Source organism: Colobus angolensis, unplaced genomic scaffold (genome assembly GCF_000951035.1).
Source record: "Colobus angolensis palliatus isolate OR3802 unplaced genomic scaffold, Cang.pa_1.0 Scaffold57, whole genome shotgun sequence".
Taxonomy (NCBI): Eukaryota; Metazoa; Chordata; class Mammalia; order Primates; family Cercopithecidae; genus Colobus; species Colobus angolensis.
Window position 1 is genome coordinate 12588977 of NW_012119265.1, and position 23525 is coordinate 12612501.

At 39.8% G+C, this 23525-nt stretch overlaps 1 protein-coding gene across 2 annotated transcripts in view; it reads left to right on the plus strand.

Annotated features, from left to right (window-relative positions):
• SYNE2 (spectrin repeat containing, nuclear envelope 2) overlaps positions 1-23525 on the plus strand; it is a 396555-nt gene that overhangs the window by 188755 nt on the left and 184275 nt on the right. For both annotated transcript variants that reach the window (XM_011961973.1, XM_011961974.1), the window contains exons 46-49: positions 10672-10827; positions 12232-12497; positions 14183-16286; positions 18483-18805. In XM_011961973.1, the coding sequence (XP_011817363.1) occupies positions 10672-10827; positions 12232-12497; positions 14183-16286; positions 18483-18805 (2849 nt within the window). The remainder of the gene's footprint in view (positions 1-10671; positions 10828-12231; positions 12498-14182; positions 16287-18482; positions 18806-23525) is intronic.

The window sequence follows — 23525 nt, forward strand, 5'->3', positions numbered from 1 at the left end:
AATGTAGGGTTAAACAAATTCAAATAGGTTTTCTTTACTGTGTGATCTTTTAAAGCCTTTAATAGGCTAATGTGCTGACTGACCTCAAGGGACTCTTGATTGAGTTCTCATGGATACCTTGTCTCATTTGAATACAAATCCTGGCATTTGTTTCAAACTTTCTTTTTCCTCTTTTTCTTCTTTAACTTTAAAAAAAAATCAACTCCCCTATTCTAAGAATGTTTTCAACTTTCTCCACTCTTTCAGCCCAGCCAAACCCTGTTCTATCATTCTTTTTTGGTTTTTGTTTGTTCGTTTGTTTGGAGAAAGGGTCTCCCTCTGTCGCCCAGGCTGAAGTGCAGTGGCGCCATCTTGGCTCACTGCAACCTCTGCTTCCTGGACTCAAACGATCCTCCCCCCTCTGCCTCCTAAGTCGCTGGGCTCACAGGTGTGTACCACCACACCAGCTAATTTTGTATTTTTGGTAGAGACGGGGTTTCGCTATGTTGCCCAGGCAGGTCTCAAACTCCTGGGCTAAGGCAATCCTCCCTTCCACCTTGGCCTCCCAAAGCTCTGGGATTACAGGCATGAACCATCACCCCTGGCCACCCTGTTTGTATCATTCTTGACAGATGTCTGGTCAACAACTGCTACATTGACAGACCCTCAGTTTGTTTCCATTTTACTCTACAACCCACACATTTAAAAAACATTTTTTTTTCCCAGTCACCTGCAGGCCAAAGACAAATATACTATTAAAATTGGAAATGGATGACTGAGTAAAATTCTTATTCTGGTTTAAATTTTCTGGTTTGAATTCTTCTGTACATCTGCCCAGTTTAAATTCATTGAATAGGCAGTAAGGATCCCCACATAGACATGGCCTCTGTTCTCATAGAGCTTCTAATCTAGATGGGGGGATGCACATTAATCAACTAATTATCCCAATGAAAATCTAATTACGGGAACCAAAGGAAGGAACCTAGTTCCATCATAGTCTCCTACCAAGAAATCTGACCTACACTGCAGTATCAGAGAGAGCTCCCAGGAAGCAGTATTGGAAGAGAGACTGAAAGTGTCAGTTGTAGTTAACAGAGCTCAGGGCTGGGTGTGGAGAGCATTTTTGACAGAAATACTGTTTCCTCTTTTGGTGGGGGAGAGCGTGAGGAATTTCGGGAGCTGACTAGGAGCACGGTGGCTGCAACATAGAGGCAGATGGCAGAGGAGAGTGACAGAGATGAGGCCCGAGAGATAGGTGTGGCTGGCTGTGCCTTACGGGTCACATTCACATTTTAGATGTTATACTAAGAGAAATTGGCAGCCTCTGAGACTGTGTTGATCTGGCTTTTGGTTTTGTCTCCAATGGTGATGTATGCTTATACAAAAGTTGTTTTTCACTGCTTTATATTGTAAAGCTGTAGAGAAAAAAGAAATACATCCTTTAGAGCTGGTATGACACTCTGCCCCATTGTTGCCAGGTTACAAGTATTGGATTTAGGTTTCTGCCTGTCACGAAGTTAACATAGACATGGGCCGTAGCCCCTGAATGGGAAAAGGGATAGTGAAGCTGTCACTGACTTGCCCCTTGTGACTGTGCTAACATGTTGGCCAAGCTGAAGACCATGCTCAGTCGTTTAGAGCTCAGTGTTTTCAATGCTGAAGTGGAATGTTTACTTTGTGAGTCAGGGGATATAAAGATGAAAATATCTTGGTCTTGCCCTTAGGAGGAGTTGATGATATTCTTTTCACCTCCTATTCCTTTCCAAACAGACCCAAATGAAAGGAAAGATACGTGTTTGGAAAAAAGCAACATTTGGAAAAAAAGAGTAAACATTGTTGGCCATGTAACCCAGCCATGCTTTGATAGAATGGTCATTTTCCACTTTAAATTTATTATTAGCTTTCAACATTCTATTTATGCTCAGAAGCTCAATATGTATGCTTTAGTACACTGTTTAAAATTATACTTTGTCTTGGAGTTTATGCTAACCATAATTTCTTTTTTAAATAGAGAAATTTCAGGAGCAGGGAGAAGGGAAAGAATTTGGTGTCCAGGGGCTTAGAATTTATAAGGGCTCCATGAGAGGCTGTGCATTGGTAAATACTCCAGAATAGACAGGGGCCCTTGAAAAGCTTGCACCTCTGGGGAAAAGTAGACCAGGAAAATCTCAAGTCGGAGAAAGTACTAGGAAGCTTCTTTTTCCAGTTACATATACAAATAAGAGGTCTTGCATGAGAAGCCTAAATCAACCTTAAGCAGGTTTTGAGTCTGAGTTTCTACTAATTTGCATTGTGGAGCAGGTCTAACCAAGAAATTAACATGACAGTCGGTCTCTAATCTGTGTGTCTGTCTACCTACCTACCTACCAGTCAGGCCAAAGAGATTCCCACAAGTACGTTAAAAAAAAGAAAGTCTGATAACAAATAATTAGTAAGAATGAATGAATAAATAAATAAATAACACAAAGGAACACTCTACCACAAGGAGGAGTACTCATCACATCAAATGAGAGAATACCCTAAGAAAGTGAGATAATGCAGCAATCTGAAAGATATTTTACCATAATGTGTTTAAAATGATTAGTGATTAAAAAAAGAAGAAATTGAAATCAAAGGGAAAGAATACAGTACTTTGAGAACAAAAGGACAGATCTGAAAAGGAATCATAAGGGACTTCCAACAAACAACCAAAAAGTCATTAAATGCAGATTGCTCTGGCCAAATTAAGCAGCAAATTTGACATAGTCTGAAGAGACTTAGAATATATGACTGAGAAAATTATCACAAAATCCATCATCTATAAAGAGATGTACCCCCTACTCTAGAGATGCGGTTTAAAAAAAGTGTATGTATGTGTGTGTATATATATACACACACACACATATATGACAGATATATATGTATATATGTATATATAGTATACATGTGTATATATGTATGTACATGTATATCCGTGCATGTATATACGTGTATGTATATATGTGTATGTGTGTATATACGTATATATGTGTATATATATGTGTATGTATATATATGTATGTATGTATATACATATATGTGTATGCATATACATATGTATGTCATATATATACGACAGAAAATAGGAAGGAATTTTAAGAGAGCCAGAGGCTATACTGCAATGATTGAACACATTTCTGACAAGAGCTTTAGGAGGAGAGAATAGAGAGATTGGAGGAAAGGCAAAACTTAGAATTTCCCAAAATTGAGCAAAAATATAAATCTTGTTTCAAGAAGAACAGAGAGCCTTGAACAGACTAAATAAAAATAAATTCTTATCTAAAAGCATTGTCGTTAAAATAGTAAAACACCAGGGCCAAAAAGAAGAATCTTAAAGGCAACTAGAGAAAAAAGATGACCTCTAATAAAACAAGTATGTCAATAATAAATTTCTCAGTATGGAAAGTCAGAAGGCACAAATGAGATCTTCAAGGAGCTGTCAACCTAGGAGAAAGTAACTGTCAACCTGGCTGAATCATTCTAGTATGAGGCAAAATACATTTTGAGACAAAGACTGAAAGTTTACCTATGTCAAACTTCAAACAAAATATATTAAAGAAAAGCTTAAATGTGAAGAGAAAAAATGTAAATCTTTACAAGAGAATATGAAAGAACATGTTTGTGATCTTGGGGCATAGAAGACTTTGTTAAACAGGCCCTAAAACCACAAGCTTCAATAGGAAAAGAGAGATAAATTTTCACTAGATTAAAACAGCAAGCTCTTGGCTGGGCGCGGTGGCTTACACCTGTAATCCCAGCACTTTGGGAGCCTGAGGCGGGTGGATCACGAGGTCAAGAGTTCAAGACCAGCCTGACCAATATAGTGAAACCCCGTCTCTACTAAAAATACAAAAGTTAGCTGGGCATAGTGGCACACGCCTGTAGTCCCAGCTACTTGGGAGGCTGGGGCAGGAGAATCGTTTGAACCCAGGAAGCAGAGGTTGCAGTGAGCCGAGATGGCACCACTGCATTCCAGCCTGGGCGACAGGGCGAGACTCCGTCTCAAAAAAAAAAAATGGTAAAAAAAAAAAAAAAACCAGCAAGCTCTTGTTCAACATAAGACATCATACACAAAGTTTAAAGACAATCTACTGGAAGATAATGACAATGCATATAACTATTAGAAGATTAACATCCAGAATACAAAAAAAGCCAAAAATCACTAAGAACACAAAAAAATGGACAATGGATATGCAAAAGCAATCACAGAAGGCAGAACTCGTATGTCCAATGAACATATGAAGAGTAGCTCAGGCCAGGTGCTCTGGCTCATGCCTGTAATCCCAGCACTTTGGGAGGCTGAGGCAGAAAGATTGCTTGAGCCCAGGAGTTCAAGACCAGGCTGAGCAGCATGGAAGACCCCAACTCTAGAAATATTTTTAAAAATTAGCTGGGTGTGGTGATGTGTGCCTGTAGTCCCAACAACTTGGGAGGCTGAAACAGGAGGATCACTTGAACCTAGGAGATTGAGGCTGCAGTGAGCCATGTTCACACCACTGCACTCCAGCCTGGGTGACAGAGCAAGACCCTGTCTTAAAAAAAAAAAAAGAAAAGAAAATATGAACTCTATCACTATACTGGTAGGAATATAAACAGTAAGTCAGTGTGGAGAATAAATCAATAACTCTCTATTGAGAATCAAAGGGAGCACATTACTACTAGTATTTTTAACTCTACTCTACATAGATATCCTACGGAACTCCACACATGCACAAGAACAATCATACAAGGGTATATATCACAGCACTATCTATTATATGAAAAGGTGGAAACAATGTTGTTGTCCACAGTAGTCTAACAGATGAAAAATTCATTTTCATTCATTCAGTATAATGAACTAGATTTATACTCTGTTAACATGGATAAACCTCCAAACATACTGCTGAGTGGAAAAAAACAAGTTATGACAGGATGCATCCATGATTCTATTTCAGTAAGAATTAAAAACACATAAAGCAATGTTATATGAATACTAACATGTGTAGTGAAAGTATACAAGTGTGTGTATAGACTTTAGAATGGTGGCTGGTTCTGGAGAGGAAGAGATGAAAAGGGATAAAAGTTGGGCTTTAAATTATTTTTTTCAATACAGAAAATTACATCAGTTTAAATCTGTGTGGTCAGTAATGTGTGTCTGTTGTTGATATGGTTTGGCTGTGTCCCCACCCAAATCTCATCCTGAATTGTAACTCTCACAATTCCCATGTGTCATGGGAGGAACCCGGTGGGAGGTGATTGACTTATGGGGGGGCAGGTCTTTCCTGCGCTGTTTTCATGATAGTAAATGAGTCTCGTGAGATCTGGTGGTTTTAAAAAATGGGAGTTTGCCTGCATAGCCTCTCTCTTTTTGTGTGCCGCCATCCACATAAGATGTGACTTGTTCCTCCTTGCCTTCCACCATGACTGTGAGGCTTCCCCAGCCATGTGGAGCTGTGAGTCCATTAAACCTCTTTCTTTTTTAAATTGCCCAGTCTTGGGTGTGTCTTTATCAGTACCCTGAAAACAAATTAATACCATAAATTGGTACCAGTAATGTGGGGCATTGCTGAAAAGATACCTGAAAATTTGGAAGTGACTTAGGAACTGGGTAACAGGTAGAGGTTGGAACAGTTTGGAGGGCTCAGAAGAAGACAGGAAAATGTGGGAAAGTTTGGAACTTCCTAGAAACTTGTTGAATGACTTTGACCAAAAGCCTGATAGTGAAATGGAAATAAGGTCCAGGTTGAGGTAGTCTCAGATGGAGATGAGGAACTTGTTGGGAACTGGAGCAAAGGTGACTTGTTATGTTTCAGCAAAGGGATTGGTAACATTTTGCCCCTGCCCTAGAGATTTGTGGAACTTTGAACTTGAGAGAGATGATTTAGGGTATCTGGTGGAAGAAATTGCTAAGCAACAAAACATTCAAGAGGTGACTTGGGTGCTGTTAAAGGCATTCAGTTTTATAAAGGAAGCAGAGCATAAAAGTTATTTTGCAGTCTGACAATATGATAGAAAACAAAAACCCGTTTTCTGAGGAGAAATTCAAGCAGGCTGAAGAAATTTGCATAAGTAACAAGCTGAATGCTGATCCCCAAGACAACGGGAAAATGTCTCCAGGGCATGTCAGAGGTCTTCATGGCAGCCCCTCCCATCACTGGCCCAGAGGTCTATGGAAAAAAAAAAAAATGATTTTGTGGCCTGGGCCCAGAGTCCTTTTGCTGTATACAGTCTAGGGACCATGTGCCCTGTGTCTCAGCTGCTCCAGCCTTGACTAAAAGGAGCCAAGGAACAGCTCGGGCTGTGGCTTCAGAGTGTGCAAGCCCCAAGCCTTGCCAGCTTCCACGTGGCGTTGAGCTTGTGGGTACACAGAAGTCAAGAATTGAGGTTTGCGAACCTCTGCCTAGATTTCTGAAGACGTATGGAAACACCTGGATGCCAAGACAGAAGTTTGCTGCAGGGGCGGGGCCCTCACAGAGAACCTCTACTAGGGCAGTGCAGAAGGGAAATGTGGGATCGGAGCCCCCACACAGTGTCCCTACTGGGGCACCACCTAGTGGAGTGGTCTCACTGTTACCTAGCCTGGAGTGCAGTGATGCAATCATGGCTCACTGTAGCCTCAGCCTCTTGAGCTCAAGTGATCCTCCCACCTCAGCCTCCTGAGTAGCTGGGACTACAGACACATGCCACCACACTGAGCAAATGCCACTGTCCTCCGGACCCCAGAATGGTAGACCCACTGACAGCTTGCACTATTTGCCTAGAAAAGCTGCAGACTCTCAATGCCAGCTTATGAAAGCAACCGGGAAGGAGGCTGTACCCTACAAAGCCACCGGTGCAGAGCTGTCCAAGACCATGGGAGCCCATCCCTTGCATCAGCATGACCTGGATATGAGACCTAGAGTCAAAGGAGATTATTTTGGTGTTTTAAAATTTGACTGCCCTGCTTAATTTCACACTTGCATGGGCCCCGTAACCCCTTTGTTTTGGCCAATTCATCCCATTTGGAACAGGTGTATTTAACCAATACCTGTACCCCCATTATATCTAAGAAGTAACTAGCTTGCTTTTGATTTTACAGGCTCATAGGCAAAGGGACTTGCTTTGTCTCAGATGACACTTTCAACTGTGGACTTTTGGGTTAATGTTGAAATGAATTAAGATTTTGGGGGACTGTTGGGAAGGCGTGATTGGTTTTGAAATGTGAGGACATGAGACTTGGAGGGGCCGGGGCAATATGATGTGGTTTGGCTGTGTCCCCCACCCAAATCTCATCTTGAATTGTAAGTCCCACAATTCCCATGTGTTGTGGGAGGAACCTGGTGGGAGGTGATTGAATTATGGGGGTGGATCTTTCCTGCGCCATTCTCGTGATAGTGAATGAGTCTCATGAGATCTGATTGTTTTAAAAAATGGGAGTTTGCCCACACAACCTCTCTCTTTTTGCCTGCTGCCATTCATGTAAGATGTGACTTACTCCTTGCCTTCCGTCATGATTGTGAGGCTTCCCCAGCCACATGGAACTGTAAGTCCGATGAAACCTCTTTCTTTTTTAAATTGCCCAGTCTCAGGTATGTCTTTACCAGCAGTGTGCAAATGGACTGATACAGTTATATTTTATTAAGGTTCATATGAAATATTTTATATATTAAAATAAAATGTTTCAAATGAACATGCAAAGTAAAAATAAAATAGAGGAAAGGGTGGTGAGCAAAGGACGCCTGGTGATGAAAGAATCTTTCGTTCCAGGAGCCTATCAGGACCTGGAGTCTGTGTTCTAACCTCCCTGCCACAAGCAAAGGACCTTTTACATTTGAAATGTTAGTTCAAGGGATTCTGTTGGCTTTTCTGCCAAGTTAGAAACATGGCTTTGGAAGTTGGTAAACAATTGAACTTTTGGGGGTAATTTCAGGTTTTCGAGCATCCTTTTTCTGACTACTAAAGGCAGTTGTTAGAAATGTTACTTTTCTGTTGTGTGACCATAGTCCTCAGGTACTGGATCATCAGATAAGAGAGACTAAGGGTTCTGCAATCTTAGTAGATGAAGAATAACAGATAAAGTGTTCCTCAGGTCCAGTACCTAGGCTTTTAGTGCAGGTTCTCCGGGGCCCAGGATGTATTTCTAGGGGTCCTCTAGGTAATAGCAACCATCAGATAGAAAGGAGCCAACTGTCTAGCTCATAGGACTGGCTCATAGGCAGAAAGCACCTACTGGCCAGTGAAACCTGAGGTGTGGCACCTCTCTTCTTCTCACAGCCCTCCTGGATCTTTCCCCTGTGAGATGCTGCTGCCCTAGCTGTAGATTTTCACCACACTGTCCCTCAATACCTTGTTGGAACCTGAGGAAATTTACAAAATTATTTCAGTAATTTGCAGCCTTTTAGAAGAAGTGACTTGTGCTAAATGCCAATTAAGTACTTCAAAACCAGTAGCCTTGGACAGTGGAATTCTCTTTCCAGTTAAAACTGGTGAAGCTCCTGACAGTATTTGTTTTATTACAATGAACTTTTAATTTTAGAATAGTTTTACAGTTACAGAGAAGTTGCAGAGATAATACAAAAAGTTCCTTTACACCCCTGCACCCAGTTTCCTCTATTGTTAACATCTTACAATATATCTAGAGAGTATTTTTAAGACATCAATTTCTACCTTGTTTGGGGATGTGGACATGTTTTATTCACAAATATGATACCTCAAAGATTCTATGGACATGAAAGTATATAGCACAATTAAATGATTTTTCGTATATAAAGTAACCTGAAAATAAAAACGAGCGCCTTAGCAAAATTATGGACATCTTTTAAAATTACTGCCATGGTGCTTTGTACATCTCAGGGCTTCACAAATATTTATTGAAAGAATAAGCAAGTGAATGCAGATGCATTGTCTCTCTGTGTCCTATTGAGAACCTCAAGTTCTTAAAGCTTTCAGAAAAGGTCAAATTACCTCATATATAACTTGTTCTGCCTTACCTAGGTTTGAATTATTACTACTGATTGGCTTAAGACATAATTTATCCTTTCTTTTTTTTGAAATCAAAATGATTTTGAGACAGGGTCTCACTGTCACCCAGTCTGGAGTGCAGTGGCACAATCATGGCTCATTGTAGACTCAGCCTGCTGGGCACAAGTGATCCTCCCACCTCAGCCTCCTGAGTAGTGGGACTGCAGATACATGCCACCACGCTGAGCTAATTTTTGTATGTTTTTGTACAGATGGGGTTTCACCATGTTGCCCATGGTGAACTCCTTGAACTCTTGGGATCAAGCAGTCCGCCTACCTCGGCCTCCCAAAGTGCTGGAATTATAGGCATGAGCCACTGTGGCTGGCCAATTTATTCTTAATGATACAGAATTTTTCTCGGCCCCTTCACCAGACTCGTAAAAGGGGCGCCCCATCTACTTGGTCCACTGTGCTCAACCCCTTGCAGGAGGGAGCATGTGAGCAAGCGAGCATCGGATCTGGCCAGCTGCTCTGGGTGCCGAGACAGGAACGAGCTCTGTGTGGGGCCTGTGGCCAGACCAGGCATGTCACCTTGAGGGGAACGAAGTGGCTCCTGGGTGAGGTGCCCGTGATCCTGAAGCCCTAGAAAGGGGTATTTTGGCGCTCCTTTAGTTCTGCTGTCCACAGATGGTGGTGTGTTAGTAGCTCAGCTGGCCCCTTGCCTCGTCGTGTGGGGCAGCCGCCCTCCACCTGCAAAGGCCAAGGGCCGGTGTAACAGCCTTTCTGGGTACCCATGCTTGGTGTGTCCTGAGCTCTTGTCCAGCATCCAAGAAGAATGAGGTCACGTGGATGATTGAAAGATGGAAAGGGCCAAGAATTTTACTGAACAATGAAAATGGCTGTCAGTGGAGAGGAGAGCTGAATGGGGGATGGGAAGGGCAGGCTGTCTTCCCTGAAGTCAGGTTGTCTCTCCCCTGAAGTCAGGCCATCTCCTCCTCTACCGATTGATTCTGGTGTCTTTATAGGCCCAGGATAGGGAGTGTGTGCTGATTGGTTTGTAATTATGCGAAAAAGTTTAAAGCAAAGACTCCACTCAAAGGAAAGCATAACAGTGTAGAAAACCCATTAGGAAAGGGTAGGTATATGTAAAATAAGGGAAGGGTGGGGATCAATCAGAGGAAAGTGTGCCAAACAGGAGGACAAGTTCTCCGTCACGTCCCAGGAATTAACTTGTAGCTTGACTTTCAGGCTTTAAACTGTCTTTGGCATGGAGGCGGGGTTTCACCGGGGACTTGCCCCTATCTGTCTAGGCATTTGACTGCCTCCTGTCACTATAATTAATATCACGAATCCTTGGTGTTACCTCCATCTAGCCACTTATTTTAAACTACCAGTAGGTAACAACAAATGCCTATTATTTGCCCTGCTCACTGTATCCTGCTGAACACTAAAACATACACTTTTGGGTTTTTAAAAAATATCTTTTTTCTGTCTTTAAGACTATAGATTTTGCTTCAATATACAATTGAGCAATGCTATATTCTATACTGCTTTATCAAAAAAGGTTTCATCTTGGGGTAATACCAACATAGGCATTATTATATGGAAAAATCACATTTCATAGTGCCCAAATACACTTTTTAAGTCTATAAATCCAAGTAAACAGAAGAAACTGGAATGTTTTCATAGAGAAAAATAAACGGTATTTATTTGGAAAGTAGACTATTCAGCAGTTAATCTTTTTATATATTTCAGGATTCAGCTGTGGAAATGATTATGTCAAAACAACTTTCTCTCAATGCTCAAGAAAGCATGAAAAACACTGAAGATGAGCAGAAAGTCAATGAGCTGCAAAATCAACCTTTAGAATTAGATATTATGTTAAGAAATGAACAATTAGAAGAGATAGAGGTATGGAAACATAAAAACACTGACAACATGATTGCATCATTTATCCAGTGCAATACAATATATTTTAATTGCCAAAAACTTGCTTGTACAGAGTGAAAAGTCTTATTTAACCTTTGCCTGATGATCAACTTGGTAACTATATAATTATGTACTAAGTAAGTTGTATAAATCTTTCCATTTAGAAAGTAGAAGAGTTTAATGAACATTAGTCTTCTTTCTGTTTCACAAAGTTCCTAAAAACTCAGTGACAAAATTTGGAGATTTTGACTTGCCATCATTCCTTTTCTTACAAGTATATATTCTTCTGATTCTGACAAATGTATTTTTCCTAACAATCAGTGCGATGAGGTTCCTCCTCCTCTGTTTTTACATCTGTGTTTACATAGTTACGTTTATGTATTTATGTGCTTCCAGCTATGTAAAGTAATCTAAAAATCCAATACATGGCCATATTTTAAAAAGTGAAACTGCAGCCAGACATGGTGGCTCATGTCTGTTATCCCAGCACTTTGGGAGGCTGAGGCGGGAGGATTGCCTGAGTCTAGGAGTTGGAGACTAGCCTGGGCAACATTGTGATACCCCATCTCTATCAAAAAAATACAAAAATTATTTAGGCAAGATGATGTGTGCCTATAGTTTCAGCTACTCAGGAGGCTGAGACAGGAGGATCATTTGAACCCAGGAGTTCAAGGTTGCAGTGAGGTGAGATTGTGGCACTGCATTCCAGCCTAGATGATGGAGCGAGATCCTGTCTCTAAAAAAAAAAAGAAGAAGCAAACTATAAACGATCCATGCAATTAACACACATCTAAAATAGGAAAGATGGGTGATGTATGTAAATAATAAAATTAAGATGAATCTCCCTTTAGATATTGCAGAACTCTTTAAGATCTAATTGACACTAAATGCTGGACCCATGGTGAATTTTAGACTAGATTTTAACATGATTTTTGGGAAGAAAAACCTTTTAAATATTAGGGATATGGTGGTTCATACCTGTCATCCCAGTCCTTTGGGAGGCTGAGCTAGGAAGACTGTTTGAGGCCAGGAGTTCAAGACGAGCCTGGGCAATATAGCAAGACTCTTGGCTCCACAAAGATAAAAATAAAAAAATTATCTGGGTGTGGTGACATGAACCTGTAGTCCTAGCTACGTGGTAGGGTGAGGTGGGAGACCTGAGCCCAGGAATTTTAGGTTACAGTGAGCTATGACTACACCCTGCACTCCAGCCTGAGTGACAAAATAACAATAATTTTTAAAGGTTACAACTTTAGTTACGCTGTGTGCAAATGAGTTACCCTCTTCTTGAGATAGAGTGTGTTATCTCAAAGAGGAAAGAAGATGAATGAATTAATGCATAAATAAGTGAGTGTTTATTGACTGATCTGTTTGACTTATTTTTAGGAATTATATACCCAGTTGGAAGCAAAGAAAGCAGCCATTAAGCCACTGGAACAAATGGAATGTCTTAACAAAACAGAAACTGGGGCCTTGGTTCTTCACAATATAGGATATTCGGCACAGCACTTGGACAGTTTGCTTCAGGCACTTATTACTTTGAAGAAAAACAAAGAAAGCCAATATTGTCTCCTCAGAGATTTTCAGGAACACCTCGCTGCAGTTGAATCCTCAGAGAAAGCCTTGTTGACGGACAAGGAAAGTCTAAAAGTGTAAGTGTAAGCATTTAGGACTTGTATTCTTTTTATTCAAGCACAACCATCTGCCACCTTGGACAGGCCCAGGGTTTTAAGAGTTTATTTTGTGAAAGGATATTATGATTTTAAAACCACAGTATGGAAATTTATTTCATGTGGATGCTGTCTTTGTTTGGGCTGCTGTAACAAAATACTGCAGACTAAGTGGCTTATAAAAAAGCAGAAAATCATTTCTTACTGCCTTGGAGGGCGGGAAGTCCAAGATCAAGGCAGCAGAAGATTCAGCGTCTGACGAGGGCCTGCCAGTTCACAGATGGCATGTCTTAGCTGTGTCCTCTCCGTGGTCGCAGGAGCTGTGCAGCTCTCTGGAGGCTCCTTTATAAGGGCTCCACTCCTATTCATAAGGGCTCCACCCTCATGACCTAATCACTCCTTAAAGTTCCTAACTCTTAGTGCTATTACGTTGGTGAGTAGGTTTCAAAATGTGAATTTTAAGGGATACACATTCAGACCATAGCAGAAGCCATTTGAGGAAACTGTGGGTTTCATGCAAAAGATAATTTAAATCATTGAATATGTTTTACAAAGTAATTGATGAAAGAATTTGTGCTATAAATATCTACAAAATAGATTTATGTTCTATGGAATTCGCTATTATTTTTGTCAAGAATTCTAAACCGTGTGGGCAGGGGAGAGAAACATATGTAATTGTTTAGTATCAGCATAATTAGTTAAATAGTTTGATATATATTGAATATACGTGCATTGGAATGGTTTCTTTTAAAAATATATGCACTCCTTTTGGCTTTGAAAATGATGGCAAATGGCGTTAAATTTAGTCTTCATATATAAATATTTTCTCATTATTAAAAAGTTTATTTTAGGCCAGATGTGGTTGGTCACACCTGTAATCCCAGCACTTTGCGAGGCTGAGGCAGGTGGATTACTTAAGGTCAGGAATTCGAGACCAGCTTGGCCAACATGGTGAAACCCTGTTTATACTAAAAATACCAAAAAAATTAGCCAGGCACACACCCGTAATTCTAGCTACTTGGGAGGCTGAGGCAGGAGAATCTCTTGAACCTGGGAGGTTAGAGGTTGCAGTGAGCCGAGATCACACCACTGCATTCCAGCCTGGGTGACAGAGCGAGACTCTGTCTCAAAAAAAAAAAAAGTTCAGTTTATACTTGCATTTAATTGGGGTTTACTTTCAGTAATAGCCCTTGAGGAAACAATTTTAGGTTAGCTTGATGATTACAACTTTTTCTTCAGTATCTTTCCCTTTGTTAGAAAGATGACAAGGGAGTTGGATATTATGGTAATATCTCTCAGTCCTAGACTAACCTTTATACAAGTACTTTACAGTTTACAGAATATTTTTATGTACGTTCTTCCCTTCACTCTTCATTTTTTTCCTGTGGCTATTCATTTTTAGGATACTCATTTTCTTTTTCTTTTTTTTTTTGTTCACTCAAAGTAAAAGCCAAGATACTCATTTTATAAGAGAGTTTTCTACACCAAGTGAAAGCCACAGTAAACAAGATTCTGATTTTTATTTTAAGGATAGATTATTTTTACAGACAGCCTAATTTTTTCTGTGAATTTAAAGCAGAATTAATTTCTTCTAATGATATTTATCCATATTTTAATGTAGAATAAGCATTAAATATTAACAAGCTCTATTTTTATTCTTTTTCTAGAGGACCACTGGACAGTGTAACGTATCTGGACAAAATTAAAAAATTCATAGCATCCATAGAAAAAGAGAAAGATTCTTTAGGCAACTTGAAAATCAAATGGGAGAATTTATCAAACCATGTGACTGACATGGATAAGAAATTGTTAGAAAGCCAGATTAAGCAACTTGAACATGGTTGGGAACAAATGGAACAACAGATTCAAAAGAAGTATTCTCAGCAGGTACTGGAATATGATGAATTTACAACCCTCGTGAATAAGATACGGGACATTGAGATTTCTCTGCAACAGCAGCAGCAACATCTACACTTAAGGCTGAAGTCTCCAGAAGAACAGGCATTGAACCAAAGCATGATTGCCTTGACCACTGACCTCCAGGCTACCAAGCATGGATTTTCTGTTTTAAAGGGGCAAGCTGAACTTCAGATGAAGAGGATTTGGGGAGAAAAAGAAAAGAAGATTTTGGAGGATGGAATAAATAACTTGAAGAAACAATGGGAAACACTGGAGCCATTACACTTAGAAGCAGAAAATCAGATTAAGAAGTGTGACAAAAGGAACAAGATGAAAGAGACTATCTTATGGGCCAAGAATTTGTTGAGCGAACTTATTCCCTCCATTTCCCTTCTCCCAGATGACATTCTTTCACAGATCAGAAAGTGCAAAGTGACACATGATTGCATTCTAGCTAGGCAGCAGTCTGTGGAAGCGTTGGCTGAAGAGGTCAAAGATAAGGTTCCTAGCCTTACAACCTATGAGGGCAGTGATTTAAATAATACCCTAGAGGACTTACGGAATCAATACCAAATGCTGGTTTTAAAATCAACTCGAAGATCACAGCAATTAGAATTTAAGTTGGAAGAAAGAAGCAATTTTTTTGCAATAATAAGGAAGTTGCAACTTATGGTTCAAGAAAGTGAAGCACTGATAATTCCCAGGGTGGGGACAGCTGCCACGGAAGCTGAACTAAAACATCACCATGTTACTTTGGAGGCATCTCAGAAAGAATTGCAAGAAATTGACAGTGGAATCTCAACACATCTTCAGGAACTAACAAACATCTATGAGGAGCTTAATGTGTTTGAAAGATTATTTCTGGATGATCAGTTGAAAAACCTTAAGATTAGGACCAACAGAATACAAAGATTACTTCAGAATAAATGTAATGAAGTGGAACACAAGGTAAAGTTTTGCAGAGAATTCCATGAAAAAACATCAGTACTTCAGGAGGAGGTTGACAGTATACAGCACAATGAACTACTACTTAATCAAGAAGTAAATAAAGGTGTTAAAGAGGAGATCTATAATCTTAAAGACAGACTTACCGCTATTAAGTGTTGCATCTTACAGGTATTGAAACTTAAAAAAGTGTTTGACTATTTTGGACTAAACTGGGATTTTTCACAACTTGACCAATTACAAACCCAAGTATTTGAAAAAGAAAAGGAACTTGAAGAAAAAATTAAGCAGTTGGACACATTTGAGGAAGAACATGGCAAATATCAGGCATTACTAAGTAGAATGAGAGCTATTGATTTGCAAATTAAGAAAATGACTGAAGTAGTGCTAAAAGCTCCTGATAGCTCTCCAGAAAGCAGATTGCTCAATGCCCAAATTTTAAGTCAGAGAATTGAGAAAGCCAAGTGTTTATGTGATGAGATAATAAAGAAATTAAATGAAAATAAGGTCTTTGATGACTCATTCAAAGAGAAAGAAATACTACAAATAAAGCTAAATGCTGAAGAAAATGATAAGTTATACAAAGTTCTCCAAAACATGGTATTAGAACTCTCACCAAAAGAATTGGATGAAAAGAATTTTCAGGACAAACTAGAAACTTCCTTACATGTTTTAAATCAGATAAAATCTCAATTACAGCAGCCTTTACTTATAAATTTGGCAATTAAACATATTCAAAATGAAAAGGACAATTGTGAAGCATTTCACGAGCAAGTTTGGACAGAAATGTGCAGTATTAAAGCTGTGACTGCTATTGATAAGCAAAGAGAAGAAGAAAACTCTTCTGAAGTGAGTGATGTGGAGACAAAACTACGTGAGTTTGAAGATCTTCAGATGCAACTTAACACAAGCATTGATTTGCGCACAGTAAGTTTTACAAATTGGGCAGTTAGTGGCTGGGTGCAGGAGCTCACGCCTGTGATACCAGCATTTTGGGAGACCAAGGCTGGCAGATCACTTGAGGCCAGGTAGAGACCAGCCTGGCCAACATGGCAAAACTGCATCTCTACTAAAAATACAAAAAAAAAAACAAAAAAAATTAGCTGGGTATGGTGGCACATGCTTGTAATCCCAGCTACTCGGGAGGCTGAAGTACAAGAATCACTTGAACCAGGGTGGCGGAAGTGAGTCAAGATCCTGCCACTGTACTCCAACCTGGGTGACCAAGTGAGACTCTGTCTCAAAAAAATAAATAAGTAAAATAAAATAAAATAGGGCAGTTAATGCATCTATTTTTATTTTGTGATTTTCTGTTTTGCTAACGTCTATAGTTCTAAAGAAGCTATAGGTTCTACATGGAAATTCTCTATAGAAAGATAGCCATTTTCACAAATTACAGTGAACTGGTTTGTAATCCTGACTCATACTGCATCTAAATGCAGTGTCTTCTAGTTTAGAAAAGGACAAATCTGACTCCTTTATTTCTGTTTTCCTCGTAGTCTCTATTGAGCTCAGAACATTTTTTAAAATTTGTTTTCTGTTTTGTTTTTAGAGGTAGTAGTAAGATTTAATGGAAGAATTACAGTGTAGAGGGAAGAACACCAAATAATAACTAACATTTATTAGAACTTACAGTGTTGGAGGCACTGTGCTAAAAATTTCATGTTGAATTTTCATAGCAACTCTGTGAGATGGGTGCTATTATTAGCCGCGTTTAAAAATAAGGAAATCGAGGTTTAGAAACATGAAGATTTTTCTTAGAGTCCTGAGAACAGTAACAGAACCAGAGCAGGGAACATCACATTCAGGCTCATGGGCCAAATCCTTCCCACAGTGCCTGGGTTTTATAAATAAAGTTTTATTGGAATATAGCCATTTGTTTTTGTATTGACTGTATTTGTTTTCATGCTATAGCAGCAGAGTTGAGTAAGTTGTGATTATTTGCTCACCTGTGTTGGAAAGTGACTCCAACACACTCCATTCCCTTCCTTTTGATAGAGAGGATATCTTAGGCATCATTGAAATTCACACTGTGCTGAATATAATGCCGTATATAGTGTTTTCAGATTGATCACATTAAATTTATAGAAGGGGAAATTAACTCCCTTTTCTAATTTGAAGAGTTATTAAGAGATACTATATTTGGAATATTTTGATAGGTGTAAATGCTGTGGAAATATAAAGTATTATGAACTTATATTCCTTAAATAGTTTTGTAATAAATGAGTAATTTGAGTATTTCTCCACTTGAATTTTAATACAGTTTCAGGAAACAATGTGCACAATCCCAAAAATAATAGCATTAGAACTGAACTGGACCTTTATTTATTTCAACTATATTTGTTATTTCAATGAGATGACTGAAGTCTAGAGACATTCATTCAATGATGTAGCTAAACTAAAGTTAGTGGCAGAGAAATTAGTTTAAAAACTTAAAAGATCTGGAGATTTTGTTTTCTTTTCATTTGTTTACAAATATTGATTAAGGTTATATACATTAAACATAATTCATTGTTTTATTTAATTCATAGTCTAGTACAAGAGTTCCAAAGCAGGAAGAGACATTAATAGACATTATTCTTGAGATGTTATTTTGAACTTAGATTATTTTTCTTATTAAATGTGAAAACAACTTTGATTTTGTTTTGTTTTGTTTTGAGACGGAGTCTCGTTCTGTCGCCCAGGCTAGAGTGCAGTGACACTATCTTGGCTCACTGCAACCTCCGCCTCCTGGGTTCAAGCAATCCTCCTGCCTCAGCCTACCAAGTAGCTGGGACTACAGGCACGTGCCACCATGCCCGGCTAATTTTTGTATTTTTGGTAGAGACGGGGTTTCACCGTATTGGCCAGGCTGGTCTTGAACTCCGGACCTCGTGATCCACCCGCCTTGGCCTCCCAAAGTGCTGGGATTACAGGTGTGAGCCACCGCGCCCAGCCTGGAAACAACTTTTTTAATGCAATGTTACTCACTTAGAAATAATAGTGTAATATTGTCAAACTGTAAATATGAGAATGCTAACTCTTATGAGACTTAAGGACATATTATGAATGCACCACAAAAGAATGACAGAAATTCCAAAAGTTTGACAATTTTGTCATAGCGTTTTATCTCCTATTCACTAGAATGTCTTGAATGATGCTTATGAAGATCTAACACGCTATAAAGGAGCAGTCACCAGAGCAGTGGAGAGCATCACTTCCCTCGAAGCCATCATTATACCCTACAGAGTAGATGTTGGTAATCCAGATGAATCTCTAGAAATGCCTCTTCGAAAACAAGAGGAATTGGAATCCACAATAGCACACATCCAGTACCTCACTGAGAAACTGGGAATGATATCCAGCCCTGAAGCCAAACTACAACTTCAGTGTACTTTACAGGAACTAGTTTCTAAAAACTCAGCAGTGAAGGAAGCTTTCAAAGCATGGAAAAATGAGGCAGAAAGGTAGGTCCTCTTCCAAAGGTAATCTTTAAGAACATAAGAGGTCGTTTTAAGATATAATTAAACTATATTTTAATAGTTTTAAGAACATAAAATATAGGTTTTTTTCTCTATCATTAACACATGCATTAGAGATAATTTGGAAAATATGGTAAAGTAGAAAAAAATTGCAATGTAAAGAAAGCTCTGGTAAATATTGTATTCCTTCTTTTTTTTTTTTTTCTTATTTAATATTGGGTACATACAACAGAGTGTTTATAAAAGTATATGGATGGTATAAGTAATAATGATAAAACTAACATCTTTGTACCCAAAGGTACATCATTAATTTGAGTTCTCTTGTGTGCTCCTCTCTCTTCTCAGGAATAACCATCCTTCTCCCAAATTTTGTTTACCATTTTCCTGACTATGGTTGTACTTTGTCTCAGTTTCGCTTTTGTTGCCCAGGCTGGAGTGCAATGGCACCATCTTGACTCACTGCAACCTCCACCTCCTGGGTTCAAGCAATTCTCCTGCCTCAGCCTCCCGAGTAGCTGGGATTACAGGCACACACCACCCATGTGTGGCTAATTTTTTGTATTTTTAGTAGAGATGGGATTTCTCCATGTTGGTCAGGCTGGTCTTGAACTCCCAGCTATACTTTTACTATGTGTTTGTGTGTCCTGTTTTCACAATTTCAAGCTAATACCTAGTGTGTACATTCTTCTGTTATTTTTTTAATTTTTAATTTTTGTGAGTATATAGGTGTATATATTTATGGCATATATGGAATATTTTGATACAGGTAATTAGTGTGTAATAGTTGCATCAGGGTAGATGAGATATTCATCATTTCAAGCATTTATCTTTTGTGTTACAAACAATCCAACTGTACTCTTTTAGTTATTTTTAAATGTACAGTTAAATTATTATTGAATGTAGTCACTGTGTGATGCTATCAATACTAGAGCTTATTCATTCTTTCTATTATTTTGTACCCATTTACCATCTCCCTTCCACCTCCCCCACTACCCTTCCCAGCCTCTGGTAACCATCCTTGCTGCTCTCTGTGTTCACAAATTCAATTGTTTTGATTATTAGATCCCACAAATAAGTGGGAATATGCGATGTTTGTCTTTCTGTGCCTGGCTTATTTCACTTAACATAATGACCTCCAGTTCCATTTATGTTGTTGCAAATAACAGGATCTTGGTTTTTTGTTGTTGTTGTTTTTTTAATGGCTAAATAGTACTCTTTTGTGTATATATACCACATTTTCTTCATCCACTCATCTGTTGATGGACACTTGGGTTGCTTCCAAACCTTGACTATTGTGAATAATGCTGCACTAAACATGGGAGTGCAGATATCTCTTCAATATACTGATTTCTTTTGGGTATATACACAGCAGTGGGATTCCAGGATCATATGGTAGCTCTATTTTTAGTTTTTTTGAGGATCCTCCAAATAGTTCTCCATAGTGGTTGTACTAATTTGCATTACCACCAACAGCATATGAAGGTTCTCTTTTCTCCACATCCTTGCCAGCATTTATTATTGCCTGTCTTTTGGCTAAAAGCCATTTTAACTGGGTGAGATGATGTCTCATTCTAGTTTTGATTTGCGTTTCTCTGATGGTCATTGATACTGAACACCTCCATATCTGTTTACCATTTGTATGTCTTCTTTTGAGAAATGTCTATCCAGATCTTTTGCCCATTTTTTAATCGGATTATTACTTTTTTTCCTGTACAGTTATTTGAGCTCCTTATATATTCTGGTTATTAGTCCCTTGTCAGATGGGTAGTTTGCAGATATTTTCTCTCATTCTGTGGGTTGTCTCTTCACTTTGTTGATTATTTCCTTTGCTGTGCAAAAGCTTTTTAACTTGATGTTATCCCATTTGTACATTTTTGCTTTGGTTGTCTGTGCCTGTGAGGAATTATTACTCAAGAAATCTTTGCCCAGTCTGGTGTCCTAGAGAGTTTTCCCCAATGTTTTCTTTTAGTAGTTTCATAGGTCTTAGATTTAAGTCTTTAATCCATTTTGATTTTAGTTTTGTATATAATGAGAGCTAGGGGGTCTAGTTTCGTTTTTCTGGTTGAAGATATAGATAGATAATCCAGTTTTCCCAGAACCATTTATTGATATCTTTCTATAGGTTTGGGAAGTTCTGTGTTATGATGTCTTTGAGTAAACTCTTTGAGTAAACTTTCAACCCATTATCTCTCCCTCTACCTCCTCTTTAAGGCCAATAACTCTTTTTTTCTCTTTTGAGAGTCTCACTCTGTCACCCAAGCTGGAGTGCAATGGTACAGTCTTGGCTCATTGCAACCTCCTAGGTTCAAGCAATTCTCATGCCCCAGCCTCCCAGGTAGCTGGAATTACAGGCACAAGCCACCACACTGGCTAGTATTTTATATTTTCAGTAGAGACAGGGTTTCCCCATGTCAGCCAGGCTGGTCTTGAACTCCTGACCTCAAGTAATCTGCCCTCCTCTGCCACCCAAAGTGTTGGGATTACAGGTGTGAGCCACTGTGTCCAGCCTAATAACTCTTAAAGGAGTCACCTTTTGAGGCTATTTTCTAGATTTTGTAGGCATGCTTTATTTTTTTTCTATTCTTTTTTCTTTTATCTCCTCTGACTGTGTGTTTTCAAATTGTTCTGTCTTCAAGCTTAGTAATTCTTTCTTCTGCTTGATCAGTTCTGCTGGTAAGAGACTCTGATGCATTCCTCAGTATGTCCATTGCAGTTTTCAACCCCAGAATTTCGCTTATTCTTTCTGATTATTTCAATCCCTTTGTTAAATTTATCTGATAGGATTTTGAATTCCTTCTCTGTTATCTTGAATTTCTTTGATTTTCCTCAAAACAGCTATTTTGAATTCTCTGTCTGAAAGGTCACATATTTCTCTCTCTGAAATTGGCTCCTGGTGCCTTATTTAGTTTGTTTGGTGGAGTCATTTTTTCATGGATGGTCTTGATGCTTGTGGATGTTTGTCAGTGTCTGGGTATTGAAGAGTCAGGTATTTATTTTAGTCACAATCTGGGGTTGTTTGTACCTGTCCTTCTTGGGCAGGCTTTCCAGGTATTCTAAGAGACTTGAGTGTTGCGATCTAAGTTTTTGGTCATGGTAATCATATCTGCATTACGGGATACCCCAAGCCTAATAATGCTGTGGTTTTTGCAGAGTCGTAGAGCTACCATCTTGGTGGTCTTGTATAAGATCTGGAAGAATTCTCTGGATTAGGGGGCTTGGTGGTCTTGTATAAGATCTGGAAGAATTCTCTGGATTAGGGGGCTTGGTGGTCTTGTATAAGATCTGGAAGAATTCTCTGGATTAGGAGGCAGAGACTCTTATTGTTTTCCCTCACTTTCTCCCAAACAAACAGAATCTGTGTGCTGAGCTGCCTAGTGCTGGGGTAGAGGTGAAACAAGCACCCTTGTGGCAACCACTACAGGGGGTGCACTGGATCAGACCTGAAGTCAGCACAGCATCAGCACTGGGCCTTGTCCAAGGCCCTCTGTAAACAGTACCTGGCTATTGCCCATGTTTGCTCAAGGCCCTAGGGCTCTACAATCAACAGGTGATGAAGCCAGCCAGGCTTGTGTCCTTCCCTTAAGGGTGGCGAGTTGCCCCGCACCTAGGTGAGTTCAGATATGCTGTCTGGGAGCCAGTGCCTGGAGTTGGAAACCTTAGGAATCTACCTGGTGCTGTGTGCTCCTGTGGCTGAGCTGGCACCCAAGCCACAAGACAAAGTCCTTCACATCTTGTCTCCCCTTTCCCCATGTCCACCACCACTGCAGGCCCACAGAAAGTACTACTCATGTTCACTAAAGGCTCAAGGGATCTTCAGTTGGCTTGTGAATGCTGCCAGGCCTGGGACTCACTGTTCAGGGCAGTGGGCTCTATCCTCTGGCCCAGGCTGGGTCCAGAGATACTGTCCAAGAGCTAATACCTAGACTCCAAGAGCTCACTTAATACTCTTCCCCACTGTGGCTGAGCTGGTACCTAAGCTTAAGACAGTCTCCTTTGCTCTTTCCTCTGCTTTCTCAAGCAGAAAGGGCCTCTCCTGGTAGCCACCACAGTTGTGAAGGTGCTGAGTCCCACCTGAAGCCAGCATGTCTCAGTCTCACCCAAAGCCCACGGTGTGTACTACCTAGTTGCCACTGTTGATTATTCAGGGCCCTAGGGCTCTTTAGTCAGCAGGCAATGAATCCTGCCAGGACTGGGTCCTTCCCTTCAAGGAAGTGGGTTCCCTTCTGGCCCAGGGTGTGTCTGGAAATGTCATCTAGGAGCTAGGTCCTGGAATGGGGGCCTCATGACTCTGCCCAGTAGCCAGTCCTACTTAGCTGGTATCCAAGTTGCAAGACAAAGTCCTCTTTACTCTTCCCTCTCCTCTCCTCAAGTAGAAAGAAGGAGTCTCTTTTGGAACTGTGAGCTGTGGTTCATGGGGTTGGAGGAGAGGTAATGCCAAGGACTCCCTTAGCTGCCCTGGCTGGTGTCTCACTTGATCGCTTGCCCCAGCAAGTCCACTGGCTCTGATTGTAGCACAGCAGTAGGACTTACCTAGGAGTTGCAGTCTTTGTTGTCTCGACAACCTTTCAAGTTTATTTAGGACCCCAGAGTACTTTAGGCCGAGGTGGCGAGGCTTGCTACAATTCTAGTTTCAACCACTGGGATGGGCAGTTGCCCTCTGGCTAGGGCTGGTCTAAATGCTTCATGCTGGCTGAGTGCTGTCCTA